We start from the raw sequence: 15,447 nt of genomic DNA, 5'->3' as shown, positions 1-15,447 counted from the left end.
AAATCTGATGAAACCAGAATTTATGTTTTTTATGTTTTCGGTAAAATCCGTTCAAAAACTGTTTCAAAAAGGAATGTAAGGCATACATAAGTCGGGAAGAAGACATACACTAAGACAAGTAGCAGCAAGGTGGAAGAGAGAAACTGGGATGAATGTTTCCAGAGAACGCTGTCGTGAATATAACCACTATACCGGTCTTAGTTTTTATAAAATATGTTCGCGGGATAAATTTTCTATTTTTTTTGACTTATACGGCAAAGAAAAATCATTGTTTACGGAAACTCAAAAAAGAATCGTTACCTTTGGGCCAAATCAGTACTTTCGTGGACCAAACATACACCACGTGCAGCAAAGTTATATCCATCCGAAGATTTTATCTATCATGGGGATATTGGAAACGACAAGAGATACGAAGGTTTTGTTTTGGTGAAATAAAAAAATGGAAACGTCGTACTTAAAATCTCTCCTATCTTGTACAGTTCAAAAAGTGACCTGTATTGTTTTTACATCTCTTCAATTAACACCAGAAAAAAATTAAAAAAAATCGGCACATTTCGCTTTTATTTTGGCGTATCTTCGGCAATTATAGTAATTTTTTAGTTTTCTGAACAGCACTTCAAATTTTGCAACGTTTTCCAAATTTCACCATCTTTTATCCATCTAACCGTCTCTTATTGGTTTCCAATGAACATGGTGAACATCCTTATCTTGGACAGACTGTATGTCTATGTTATATACCGACACATGGTGTCCTCGTTTCTTGCAACAAATTATAAAACACTAAACTCTTTTCATAAATAAAGGAAAGGAGCAGCAAAATGTAACATGTTGGCGGTATTTCTTTTTGTTCAACTTGGAAACGTAATATAAACAATGCTTTCGGTTGTACTAGTTGGATATTCCACCAAAAATAAAAAGTTCTGTAATTTAAGTTTTGATGTTACTTTATATCGATAACAGTTTCATAAAAAAAATTTCTTTGGGTGATATTCGGTCAAAAAATAAAACCAATTGTTGCAGGATCCTATCTAAACACCACACACGCGAAAAATTTTACTTTCTCTTTAATTTATTTCAGAAAAATGCATAACGCAAAAAGGTCGCAATAATATATATAAACGCTTGTTTACTTTCGTTTAAACATCATCAACGTGCTGAATAAAAATTAAAATCATATGCCACGGTCTTTCCGTGATATTTTAAATAAAGACTATTCCAAGGTTTCAAGAAATGTTACATATTTTGAGAGAATTTATTTCTATACAGGGTGTTTCAAAGAGTCATACACCAGACCCAAGCTGCAAATGCAAAAATAACACAAAATTATGTCCATTAGGAAGAATCTGATATTTTGTGAATAGTATAATTAACAGTATTGTAATTTGTGAACAGTATAATTAAGATTAGAATAGAATAGAATACAATCACAGAACGCAATACAGTGGATGTTTCGTAATATTTCTCTTCATATCGTTAAGACGATGTAAATTTTGATGTTCTATAACAATAGAAAATTAACACCATATACTCCACAAGAAGAAGGCGCATTTTACGATGAAACATCCTTTGAATAATTTTGGATTTAACACTTTTTGAATCAACGTCAAAGTTATTGGAAAAAAAGTAAATTACTGAAAGAAGATAGGTTAAATCGAAGGGGGTTAAATATAATAATAATATAATAAAAATCGGCTCTAATTTTCTATATAGTGTACCGATAAGATTGAAGCTCTATCAAGTACATTATTTTAAAACTTCAAAAAAAAAGATCTTATCACATCTGATGTCGGATACCTATAATGGATCAATAAACCCTACTGGACGTGTCAAACACAATAAACGATTACTTATACAGGAGGAAATTTTCACTTTTGCTGTTGGTTTTGCTTTCAAAATCATCGACACTTACAAAATTCACGCACCTGCTTAAAATAATTACAATGACCATACACGCGGTCAATATTAAACAGTTTGTAATCAGGCTATACTATTTAAAAGAATAGAAAGTGCAGCAATATTCAGAGCGAGACGGAATTTTTCTGTAACGACATTTTAAGTATCATTCGATTTTCAAATTGGCCGTGTCGGGTAGACAGACGCCTTTTGATGGCGCGCTCAACACCTTTGGGACTTCTATTTAAGAATATGTATACCCGTGTCAAAAGCGTCCTCGATAACTTCAGTTCACGCAAATCTGGTCGTTCGCCGAAACGATAGGCCGACTTAGATTGGTCAATTGAATATGTTTTGTTTGGTCTATTTATATAATATCACAATGGTCATTAATTACGATATTGCTGCACCTGTTGGCAAGTTGTTCTAATAATTTTGACCACGATTAAGGACCCGTCAGAAGGGTCAGTATTTCTTAGACCCTTTTAAATTGGGGGTAAATAATTTCCAATTCTTGCTGTTGCAATTAGCATGTTATGTCCAAACATAGAGCAGATTTTTTTCAAAGCACTAATTACAATATCTATCATTCTCCCAGTTCCGTGTTGTAGGAATATCAAATGCCAACTAGAACTAAACTGAAGTGTAATTTAAATATAAATTAACTTATTATTATCGTTATTATTGTGCAGGGTGACCCGGTTATTATAATTGATATGTTATTATGATACCTTATATCAGAATCTGTAAAAAAAAGGCAAAAGTGGTTAGAATTTATTTATATTCTTAAGTGAAAGCTTTTTTTTATGTATTCCTACTTCTACTAGTTCTAATTTCTACTTTATTTGTCTGCGTGATAAATTAAAAATGAATAAATGCAAAGAATAACATTAAAAATGAAAAAATCGTCAAAGTCAATTTTTTCAAATGGAAATATCCCATTTACAAATCTTCTGGATTCTCCTGCGTAGGTTGTTGATAAATCAAACTTGGTGAAGTTTCGCCAATCATCCTGCTGGCTTCTTCAGAACTTAACTCAAAGAAATAGTATTACAGTAGCCTGTGGAAGTTTCTTTGAAGAATAAAAGTATCCTATTGCAATAATTTTGTTATATTTTGCATTTAAAAAAAGAATGACTTTGTATAAGGCTGCCGATTTGAAAAAGTTGTAGATCTGGATATATTAGTAATAAAACAGTTTTTCATTCAAAAATGCTGTAACGACGAAACATGGCAAAGAAAAACCATCGAACACTACAGAAACGTGGAAACTATTATGGCCTGCTTTGGAAATTAATGGTTGGCAGTTTTATGCCATCTACCGTATTATTTTTTGTTGTTGTGCTTATTTTAACACAGAAAACATTTTTCTGAAAAAAAAACTAAATTTTTAAAAAATACTAATAGAATAAAAAAATAATAAATGATTTATTATTTTTATTGTCATGTAATCTAATCCTTTCAAAGTCGTGAAAATTCGTTTTAAAATGTTTTAACTGAATTTTTAATATGGTTAGTTTGGTTGATAAAATTTATTTTGCATTTTTTTTCAGACAGTCGCAGTGGCAGAAGTTGCTAGTACATCGACAAACTCCACTAACGAAACCCTAACGGGAATACCACAAATAGACTATGTTTGGGACCCTAATTTGCCCAAAGAACTGAATGGATACAACTTATCGGAGTACCCCTTCTATGAAAGGGTGCCTGAAGAAATAGACTTTAAGTGCGATGGTTTGCATGATGGATTTTACGCCAGCGTACCTCACAAATGTCAGGTTTGTTTTCTTTAATTTGCTGAAATTATTTTAGCTATTAATTTTTTGATTAGCGGGCAACAGAAAATGTTACAGAAAGTTATCCTTGTTATCACTTTCGAAGCGAAGAAAATTAATGCACATTTTTGGTCGTTGTTTTGAGTATTATTGGAAAGAAACAAGAAAGAAAATTAGTAATTCAATCAATGTTTTGGAACTGCATCAACCGAAGAAAAAGTTCAATCACGATACCTCCGATATATAAATAGAATAAAATAGTTTTCCAGTCATTTTAGTTGTCTACATTTTGTCCTGTGTGTGCTTTTATATACTAATTGTTTTTGCCTATTGTTAAGCTATTTCAAAATGGCGACCGTTTTAAAATTGTCCACCATTCTTGTTCTTGTTTTCAATTCTGAATGGAGGTAAAAACTGGCGTTTTTTTATTGTTGCTATTATTGGTTTATTTTGTAACTAATTATTGTAATTGTCCGTTGTATAGTTCACTTTTAGTTTTATTCTTAGTCTCCTGTGAGAACGGTGGGTATTCGTTTTTGCACTGATTTGATTGCAAATTATTAAAACCGAAAACGTAGATAACCTTGGACCAATTACGTCACACGTTAAAGGCAAACAGGGTCAACAAAGTGTGACATCGTCTAATATTTTGTATAATACTTAATTAAATTAAAAATAAAAATTGTTTTCGACGCTAATGAAAAACTTTTGAAGTTTTTAGTGTTACTCATAATTATAAATTTGTTGTCAACAAAGTTCGGTGGACTAAAAATCTATGAATTACGGCATAAATTACGAATAACTATTACACAACGAAAATTTCAAGCTTCTTCTGAGAAACTCACAACAAGTAAAATATTGGCTTTTGTCAATTCTGAAATATTTATTATTTATTCAGTTATTTGAATTATTAAGTATTAAGCATAATATTAAGTTGATTAACTAAAATGTTCGAATTTGTAGAGTTAGTCAAGCAATTTTGTAAAGGAACTGCAAAATTTTATGAATAAAAAAAAAATAGAAAACGCGTAGATTTTAACGAAACTGTATCAGGGTGATAAAGCCACCGGTAATTATACAATGTACTGTCAACGTAGGTAAACCGCTAATGGTAATAAATGCAGTAACAGGTTATATGTCGAAAAAAAAATAACCTTGCATTCAACAATATCGTACAAAATTACTTTCACTCCAGTGTAGCAGTGAAATTGTTGTGGAACTAATTTTGCTCAGTGTTCGTTTTTTGTCGGTAGTCGAACGGCGCGTTCCATCGAAAACAATTCGATAAAATACACCGATAATTATTTGGTGTTGGACCGTATAACAAATTCCGCCAAAGGAATTTGTCGATTAAATCAACAGCGCGTTTCAGCTATACGTCTAACGCAACTTATAAGCCTTAGATTATAAGCATGGTAAAGGCGATCAAACTTCTACATCCTTTTTAGAAGAACAAAATTTGACATTTCGAAAATAGGTATTTTTTGGTTAGATAATGATAATAATAATAATAAATCGACTTTTATTACACACGCATACATACGTAGCATACCTATCGAAAATGGGTAGAGATGTTCTGTTCTGTAAATGTAAAATGATATATTGTTACTGCATTGACCAATTTTTTAACACCCTACGATTCAAATTTTGAGCCCACTGAACATATTAGATATGTTATTTAAGAAGGCAATTTTAAATTATGAATTCCATTCGTATTTAAGTATTTCATTGGTTAGACTTTGTCCGTAACCTTTGGGTACCTAATTGCCCTTATAGTTATTGTCATAACTGAAAATTTTCTAAATCTCGTGTCACGAACTCCTAGTTATTGTACTAAATGCGTGAAGAAATTACACGCCGAAGCTTTTTGAAGGTCCAATATTTACATGCTTCTAACCTTAAACGCAATTAACTCAGGTAAAACATATAATTTCACAAATTATTGAATTCTACAACTTTTCGACAATGAAATATGTCGGAAGCGAATCTAGTCAAAGTATATTTTGAAACATTTTTAAAGGCTTTAAAAATTAGTTTGCCTACTAAATCAGTTGGGTGAATATAAAAATATGAAACATCTGCTGACGTAAATTCATCTTAAAGTGCTCTAGTGTTAAATTAACGGTGATGACAGAACTAGAATAAAAATTAACATGGATTCGGCAAATTTTATGTATTTAAGGCACTTTAAAATTAGTCATTACAAAAATAAAAGTTTCGAGGAAAATCACGTATCGAACACTCTTTAAAAACGAAGACTATTTAAAAATTTGTTTACTAACGCGTACAAAAAAAAGTGGTTGAGAATACTTGTTTTTTGGAAACTTGTGGCCGGTCTTTGAACTGTCATTCCACTTTCAATAATAACAAGCGCATTTCATTTTGTTCAGCATAAATTTTGTAACTTAAGTGTTCCGGAAATGTCTGCCTTATTCAATTAACACCTAAATATAATATCATATTATTTTTAGGGACAAAAATTAAAAGATTTAGGAGCTGCGATGATATAATGCAATTATTGCAAAATTTATCCAACCAAAAACAGAGAATTATTATTTTCCTCAATTATTTGTTTATGAAAAACTTGAAGCATGCACTGTAACGGTTCATTCTGAATTTCTTTGGAAGTGCCCTTAAATATTGATGAATTTTTTAGTTACAGTTGTATCTAATTCAGCCGAAATATAGCGAAATAAAGAACGGCAAAATTTAATACAATTCATAATTTTTGATAAACTATATTTATTCTTTGACACATTTTCAATATGTTTCTGTTTAACCTAATAACGCAAATTCCATACAATTATGGGATCGGTGATCCCTATTTCCGTCCAAGCTCTATCGTCACCAGAAAAGTATGAAGGACAAACAATATAGAGCATTTTTTTTGTTACATCCACAAATCCATTATTTTTTGAGTAAATGTGTTTACTAAATTGGCGTGTATGACTGTTTTCTCTACTTACACCAACTTTGGTAACATCTGGTAATGGCCTACCATATGCTTTTCTCTCTAACTTTTCTGCGAATTATTATGAATTTTATTTAGACTTTTTTTTGTCAGATCTTATTTTTTGGGAGTACGCATATGCACCGGCCGCCCATGTATAACATACTAGTTTTATGAAAATAATAATTAGTAACGATTAACAATCGGCACTATTATTACAAAATCTGTATCTCTCTTTAGCATTTACTAATCTTCAGGGTTTTAAAGGATATTGAGTTTCGGTTTAATTTCTGGCAGAGTTAAAGACCCTAATAAATATTACTTGGTTAGGCTACATTGTCAACCTAAATAGCATAAGCTATTACGCTCGATGTCCTCGCCATAAAGGCTTGTTATTTTTCAAAGAACCTTTCACAGGTTACTCTAACACAATTTACAAATTTTCAGGATTCCTGGCGTCGGTTGATGATGAATTGGAGTTGGCGACGTTTCGCCTATCATTCTGTTGGTTTCTTCAGTAGTAGTGGAGTAGGAAGTTTCTTTTAAAAATTAGCATAAGCTATATTTTAGCTATATTTTGTTGCATTTTTAGTGTTACTACCCTCTTCTAATTGTTCCTGCTTAATATGGTTTGCAAATTATTAATATGGCACCACCTAAACTTTAATTTAGCCGCCATGTGAGCCTATAGAAAGCTGGAATTCTGCTTACAATTTGCGAACGCCGCGGTTTTCTTTGATACATGTTTTCCATAACATACAGGAACATTTAATTGTTATCTTGATTATTTATTAGTTAGGACATGGAACAGTATTTGCTCATTTACTGTTTCAAGACAGATGCAAAAGTTTTAAAACTTGTTCTAGTTAAAATATAATTAAAAATACGATAGTGGAACTTAATATTGATAAATCTTTCAACAAAATTGTTCTCACGTAAAGTAATCGTTTTCGAAGCGTAAGTATAGAAACTAGGATAAACGTCTGCGAAGTTTCAATAGGAATAGTTTTCAATTTTTATTCCTTAAAAATGAATGAAATTAATGAAAGAAAGTTTGTGTGAATAAAAAGACAACCTAGTCGATTGTGGTTCAAGACTTAAGAGACTTTTGTGAGTTCAAATGACAAACTTATTAGTGGAGAAAAAAATAATAAGAGAAATATTCGATTCGAAAAGTTACATATCCAGAATTAATTTACCTGCCTGCTATTGAATTAACCATCAAAGCACAGGAAACAATCAAAACTCTACCAAATACTTGCAAATTCCAATTTCTAAAAATAAGCAGGACAACACCTTGAATTGGTGTTGATACTTTTTTCGCCATTTTTAAGTTACATTAATTTCAGTTTATGTAAATAATTAACATAGGTGTGTAAAATGGCGGGATGGGTTGGTAAAGACCAGATAAGCATTATAATTATCAGCATCAACGTGCGTCTTATGTAATTTTTTTTTCGAATTGTTCGGTTATATAACGTTTAATGTAAATTAAATTGCCTGGACGTTGGCGGATACGCACGATCGAAGATGTTATAGGGAATATTAATTCGAAATGGTTGCACAAAAAATGATGGGGACATTTTTCGTAACGTTAAATAACTACGTTTTCTATGACACTGGGTACTACCAATGTGATCGGCTCAGTATATCCGAATTAAGATTAGACACTACAAATACGTAATAAATTTTAGTTAGTTGGTCGCAGTCGTATAGTCTTTGAAAAACCACCACATGATATTCTTACTTCATTCATATCTTTAAAAAATTATTCTAATCCCGGAAACAAAATAGAAGTATTTAAAAAAGGAAAAATATGTATACAATATGTATAAATATATAATTTGTAGCTCATTAATACCGGGTTCGTTTATATCTATATATAAGAGTATTTTATCGAAAAAAATTAAATACGATGTTTTTTAGTTTTTACATAATTATTGGTAAATTACATAAGGTCTGTCACAGCACCTAATTTTAATATTTTAAGTGGAACAGCCTCCATATTACTTCATTTCTGAGGAAATTTCATAGTAGGTTCCTCCAGGTTCCTTATATCTAATTCCAATAGTTTCTTAGATATTTTGATTAGTTTAAAAATGTTTAAAGACGTAACATTATTTTGAACACTGCGCAGCGTATTGTTGTTCGATTTTTTTTACATATATTTAAAAGAGATATTTATATATTCTTTTTTGTATTCCTTTCGAAACACAATACAAATAATTAATAATATTCTTACTTCATTCATATCTTTAAAAAATTATTTTAATCCCGGAAAGAAAATAGAAGTATTTAAAAAACGGAAAAATGTGTATACAACATGTATAAATATATAATTTGTAGCTCATTAATACCGGGTTCGTTTATATCTATATATAAGAGTATTTTATCGAAAAAATTTAAATACGATGTTTTTTAGTTTTTACATATTTATTGGTAAATTACATAAGGTCTGTCGCAGCACCTAATTTTGATATTTTAAGTGGAACAGCCTACATATTACTTCATTTCTGAGGAAATTTCATAGTAGGTTCCTCCAGGTTCCTTATACCAAATTCCAATAGTTTCTTAGATATTTCGATTATTTTGAAAATGTTTAAAGACGTAACATTATTTTGAACACTGCGCACTGTATTGTTCGATTTTTTTAAATGTATTTAAAAGAGATATTTATATATTCATTTTTGTGTTCCTTTCGAAACAATACGAATAATGAATTCGCATTCCCATGCTTGATAAAGAAAATGCTGTCAAATGACAGTTTTCGTTTTTGTGGTTTATTGTCATATGGACTATATATTGGTAGACACCTACATCTCCACGCTCAGATAATATTGGAAAGTACATTAGATAGTACCGCACAGGAGGCTAAATACTGCTTAAAATTAATTCGTCCAGAGAAAAGTACTTCCGCAATCAAACCTAAACCAACAGGTTTCTAAACAATTTTTAATACAATAATAATAATAATATTAATAGTTGCCAGGGAAGCAATATTATCTGTTATATCTTTAGAGATGTTAATAGGAAAATTTATTGTTTTCCAGGTTTATCATCACTGTCTTTTTGGTACTAGGTACGATTTTTTATGTGCCAATTATACTGCCTTCGATCAAAAGACCTTCATTTGCCATTTCGTGTCTGAGGTGGACTGCCAAAACTCCAAAAAATTTTGGCACAGGTAACTATATCAATAAATCAGGTTTTCAACCAACCCCATGACATAACTTTGCTATGGATTCATTGAAAACGTAGCGGCGAAGTGGCACTTTTTATAAGTGCGCGAAAAAAAAAATTGGGTGGAGTTCTACTTGTAAAATTGAGATCTAGATAAGCAAAGTTGCTAATCTATGAAACAATTAAAGCTCTCTTTGATTAATTTATATCCATTCGAAACCTATGGGCGTTTTTTTTTTTGAAGCGAATACCAGTGTTTGGAATAAACAACGTTTAGTTTTTTAATGCATACATGAGAAGGAAGAAAATCAACAGATAGCATATTATTAACACCTAAGGACCAAAAGTTCCACTTTAACTCCTAAAATTACAGATTTAAAGGGTTGTTTCACTATATAGTTGTTTAAAGGTGTTTAAAAAACTCCCCGCTAATTTGTAGTGCAAATTAAATTATAAAATAACATTAGTTTGCTAAATAAATGTGTGTCCGAAAACGCTTCCTGCACAAGATAAAAGGGGTCTCAAAATATTTTTATTATTTCAGAAACAATACGAGAGATACCTAAATGAAATGTAGACCACACAGACATTTGATTGGGCCATACAAGTTAATACTGACAAAATTGTAATATTTTAATTTTTTTGGGCAAAAATAATACTTTCAAGCATTTAAAAAAGGTACTTTTGTTTAAAATAAACAACACTGGTTTTGGAGTTATTTGAGGTTACGGATAATGCTGACAGAATTGATAAGTCATTTTAAGTAATGTTTTGAGTAATAATGATTTTCAGTTATTTCAGAAACAATTATGAATTTTTTAGATGTATATACAAATGAGTTTGGATCTATTGAATAAATGGTGTTCGGTCAACAATCTCAAATTAAATATCAATTCACGTTCATATATGGTTTTTCGTTGTAAAAAAAAGGAACGATCTGAATACACATCTGGATAGTATGCTTCGGTTAACATATCGCTATGACATAGGAATAATGATAATGTAACAAGATTTTTGTGATTTGAATTATTTTCTTTACTTTGTTTCGTATGTTCGTCAGTTTTTCTTTAAGAGGTTTATGCACTCAGTACAACTTGGCAACATTAAAAAATAGTAGAGAATATCTGGATATTAGTTTCTATGTCAGGATTGTTAATTTTGTTAATACTAATTTATGACCAAATTAAAGGTATTTGTGGCCTAAATTGCATTTAGGTGTTTTAAACTTCCTCAGAAATAAATGAAAAAAAAAACATTATTTTTGGTCCCTTTCACAATGTCGTAGGCGTTTTCATATAATGTGCAAAAAAATATTTTTAGGAATGACGCCTTGTACACTGTGACAACTACCACTACGTTACGACCTATACGACTCGACATTTATACACCTCCACCTCAAGCTGGAGATCCCGTAACGCCACTTCCGTCTGCTTCTGCTCCACCGAGAAGGCCTCCGGGTAGGTTTATGTTAGGCCGATCAATGGATAAAACATGTCAATAACAAATAGATATTGTATTTTAGAAGCTAGGCGCCCTTATAGACCCAATCGCAGGAGACCTCAGTTTGATTACTACGAAGACGAATATTACGACGACGAATACTATGAAGAAAGACCAAGGAGGAACCGCGGTAGAAAACGACCAAGACCTAGACGCCCAGTTTATGATGACGATTATGAGGAATATGAGGATGAAAGGCAAGTAACATCAAAACGTTGATGCGTTAAAACTGCGTTGTAGTAGTAATTTACATGATCTAACGAGTTCAGAGTCCGGGAACCGAATCTTTTTGGGTATTTTTTTTTAAGTTCTGTAAAGCACTAAAAATGTATTTCCCCCTTGCAATAATAACAATTTTAAAAAAACTAATATAAATGCACACCACTAGGTGCAACTAGTTATAACCGGGTTCTTAACGAGTGCTACATTAGATAGTGAGAGTGAATATTATGTTGAATATTACGCGATTTAGTACGTTGGTTGATTATTTTTATACAATGCATTTAAAAAATATATATTTAGGGTTTGTTAATATTTCACGATAAATAAAAATACAGTTTAAGTTTTTTTCCGAACTTGGGCGAATTGCATATCTTTTTTTTTTATTATCGACGGGGTCATATTTAGGGGGTAAAGACTGGAAAAATCTTAGGAAAAAAATGAGTTTGGCTATCTAAGAAATGGCTACAGTAATAATTATATAATATTTATATATATATATATATATATATATATATATATATATATATATATATATATATATATATATATATATATATATATATATATATATATATATATATATATATATATTTTCATGATACGATAATAGGAATACATATACGGATTTAATATATACAATAAAAATAATGAAAAACTCTACAGTAAAATTTCCCTAGACTATTCTCACTGATTTACGCTCACTTATTGTTAATTTACTAATGGAACGTCGAAGGTAAATTAATACCATTTAACAATTCTCGAAAATTGACTAACACTGCCTGCGAGAGGTTGTCTAGCAAATAATTAATAACTTTCCTCAAGTGGAGACGCGTAGTGATTAGCGCAAACTATTTGTATCACTTTGTATCACTAGAGTGTTCGAGTTGTGTGGTAGGTTTTTTGTATTTACTACTTTGTGTGGCACTGCTTCAATTAGTCATAGTGCTGAACCTAACCTACGAAGGAAGGGAAACGAACCATTGCACATGGCGGACGTTTGTTCCTATCCGCTTATAATAAAGTAGAAAACGTTTCAAAATTGTGTCATTTCATTTAAAATATTGATTGATCAGCATATCCGTTCATTGATTTTTTAAAGGCGTACTATAATTATTGTTTGTGTTATGCGAATGTTTATGAATTTGTATTATGCATTGGTCGGTTTCCGGATTTCTCATGTTCACCCAGGTCAGATGGTATCCGATATCACGTGTGGGATAATTGCTGGAGCCGCTCGGTGAATCGATTGGTCATGACTAACTATTTGAAAGTTTATTGCACTGAATATGTTCACACACCTGAGGGCTAATGGATCGTTTCCGGACCATCAATATTTTGCAATTATTGCTTTTAAGTTTGGATCAAAAAATGGTAGTTTAAGCTGATATCTGTAGTTTTAATGCGGTTTTAGGTACGATATGTGTCGGAGGAGCCGATTTTGACTGGAATATGTTTGAATAAAGGAAGAAAAACCTACTATCAATCTAAGAAAGTAAGTTTTTAAGCAAGCTGACTAATTGAAGCAGTGCCACACAAAGTAGTAAATACAAAAAACCTACCACACAACTCGAACACTCTAGTGATACAAATAGTTTGCGCTAATCACTACGCGTCTCCACTTGAGGAAAGTTATTAATTATTTGCTAGACAACCTCTCGCAGGCAGTGTTAGTCAATTTTCGAGAATTGTTAAATGGTATTAGTTTACCTTCGACGTTCCATTAGTAAATTAACAATAAGTGAGCGTAAATCAGTGAGAATAGTCTAGGGAAATTTTACTGTAGAGTTTTTCATTATTTTTATTGTATATATTAAATCCGTATATGTATTCCTATTATCGTATCATGAAAGTAATAATATATATATATATATATATATATATATATATATATATATATATATATATATATATATATATATATATATATATATATATATATATATATATAATCAATGAACGGGTATGCTGATCAATATTTTAAATGAAATGACACAATTTTGAAACGTTTTCTACTTTATTATAAGCGGATAGGAACAAACGTCCGCCATGTGCAATGGTTCGTTTCCCTTCCTTCGTAGGTTAGGTTCAGCACTATTAAAGATCCATATAAAAAGACCAAGCTTCTTACGCATTTCTCTCTAAAAATTCGAATTTTCACAGTTTAAAAGTGTAAAACTAATTAAAGCTCTATTATTGTTTTTTAAATATTGTAGATACGAAAGGAGGGGTTCGGGAAGACGCCGACCATACAGAAGAAGAAATAAGGGAAGAAGGAAGCCAGAGTATGAAGACGAAGAAGTCGAGGAGAGATTTGAAGATGCTGATTTTGTTGCAGGTGACATATCTTCATTGTGCTACCAATTAGAAAATTCAACTTTTGTTACTCCTTTCAGCAAACAAACGACACCGAAACGAAGATCGAGTGAAAAATACTGAGGACGACAGGGTTGAAGATAGAGAACGAAAGCGACCAAAAACAGAAAAGCGAAGATATCCTGAAGACGCAGAGAACGAGCGCAAGTCTACCAGAAAAGGTGTCCGGAAGCCAAGTGGCGAAGATTATGAAGACGAGTTCGACGACAGTCGAACTTACGAGGGTAGGAGAAGAAAAGAAAATGGAAAAAAACAACCGGGCACAGCGCAGGACAATGATGACAGACCCGTTATTAAACCTATCAGCGGCAGTATATATGACAGACCTAGACTGGCTCCTAGAATTAATTTGCCCGTTCCTAAAAATGTAGCCGATAAATTTTCTTATAACAAATCTGCAGGTGGATCTAAATCATCTACCATTGCAACAGTTTTGGTAGAGGAGAACTACAGTGATTATGAAGAGGATGTTGTTCCAAAAAGCAGTAAAGATCAAGAAATAAAATCCGACGAAAATAAGGAGGTCCCAAATAATAACACAAACAATGACTCCAGGGGACAAGCTGCGTCAACACAAAAACAAAAAGTTAGGAGACCAGAAAATGAACAAACACCTGAAAGGACTACAATAAAGCCGAAATATGGCAGTGGTAGGCCACACAAGTACGCACCCAACAGAAGTACATCTAGTACCACGAAAAAACCTGTAATCGAAGAGTATGATGACGAATATGAATACGAGGTTCAGGAAATTAAACAGAAGAACAATGAGCACAAAAATGAAAGAACGTCCACAACTATTAGCACCACTACAACATCGACAACAGAAGTTCCTCCTCCAAAGGAGAGATCAGAGCCCATAGTGCGAATTGTTAAAAGACCATTCTTACCGAGCAGAGGAGGAAATCCATATTTAGCAAGAGGTCTGCAACCAGTAGGACTTAAAGCTGCCGATAAGAAAAATATTGAAAATGACTCAAATTCCAACAGGCAAGGGCAGTCGGAAAAAACACTTCACGAAGATTTCAAATCTAACCAAGAAACTTCTAAATCAGACGAAGAGAGAAAATCTGCGTTCAAAGCTTCGCCAATAATTATTAAGGTACCAATTAGATCAAAGTACATAGCATCCAGCCCAGAAGCACAAGAAGTCTTCGATTCAGAATCATCAAGACAACAGAATTACAAAAAGGAGTTTCCTTCTGTTAGGACAACCGAAAAAACATTTCCAGGAAAAAACGCTTTAGATTTAAATGAATATGACGTAACTTTGAACGAGGCATTAAGTCCAACATTGCCAAATGTACCGGTCAGAAGCTATCCCACCGGATTTAGTGCCGGTAGCGATTACAGTTATAGCGCCTATCAGCGGCCCAGATATGTAGCTGATTCTATTATAAGCCCCTCAGATGTATATCAAAACCAACCCGTAAGGCAGCAACAACATTACGAAAGGATACCGCAAAGTCAATATATAAATGGGGGTTACAGCAGGCGGGAAGTATCAAACGGTCAAACACAAGCAATATACTCGAGTTACTGAATAATACTCAT

At 32.1% G+C, this 15,447-nt stretch overlaps 1 protein-coding gene across 1 annotated transcript in view; it reads left to right on the top strand.

Moving 5' to 3' along the window:
• LOC132700290 (serine/arginine repetitive matrix protein 1) overlaps positions 1–15,447 on the top strand; it is a gene marked incomplete in the record, with an annotated part of 23,065 nt that extends 7,618 nt beyond the window's left edge. The window contains 6 exon segments of the mRNA XM_060667475.1: positions 3,447–3,671; positions 9,669–9,802; positions 11,119–11,255; positions 11,321–11,495; positions 13,734–13,855; positions 13,914–15,447. Coding sequence (XP_060523458.1) covers positions 3,447–3,671; positions 9,669–9,802; positions 11,119–11,255; positions 11,321–11,495; positions 13,734–13,855; positions 13,914–15,436 — 2,316 coding nt within the window.

The sequence above is a fragment of the Cylas formicarius genome, unplaced genomic scaffold, assembly GCF_029955315.1.
Source record: "Cylas formicarius isolate icCylForm1 unplaced genomic scaffold, icCylForm1.1 PGA_scaffold_10__41_contigs__length_53128322, whole genome shotgun sequence".
Classification (NCBI taxonomy): domain Eukaryota; kingdom Metazoa; phylum Arthropoda; class Insecta; order Coleoptera; family Brentidae; genus Cylas; species Cylas formicarius.
This window is presented reverse-complemented; position numbering and strand designations above follow the sequence as displayed.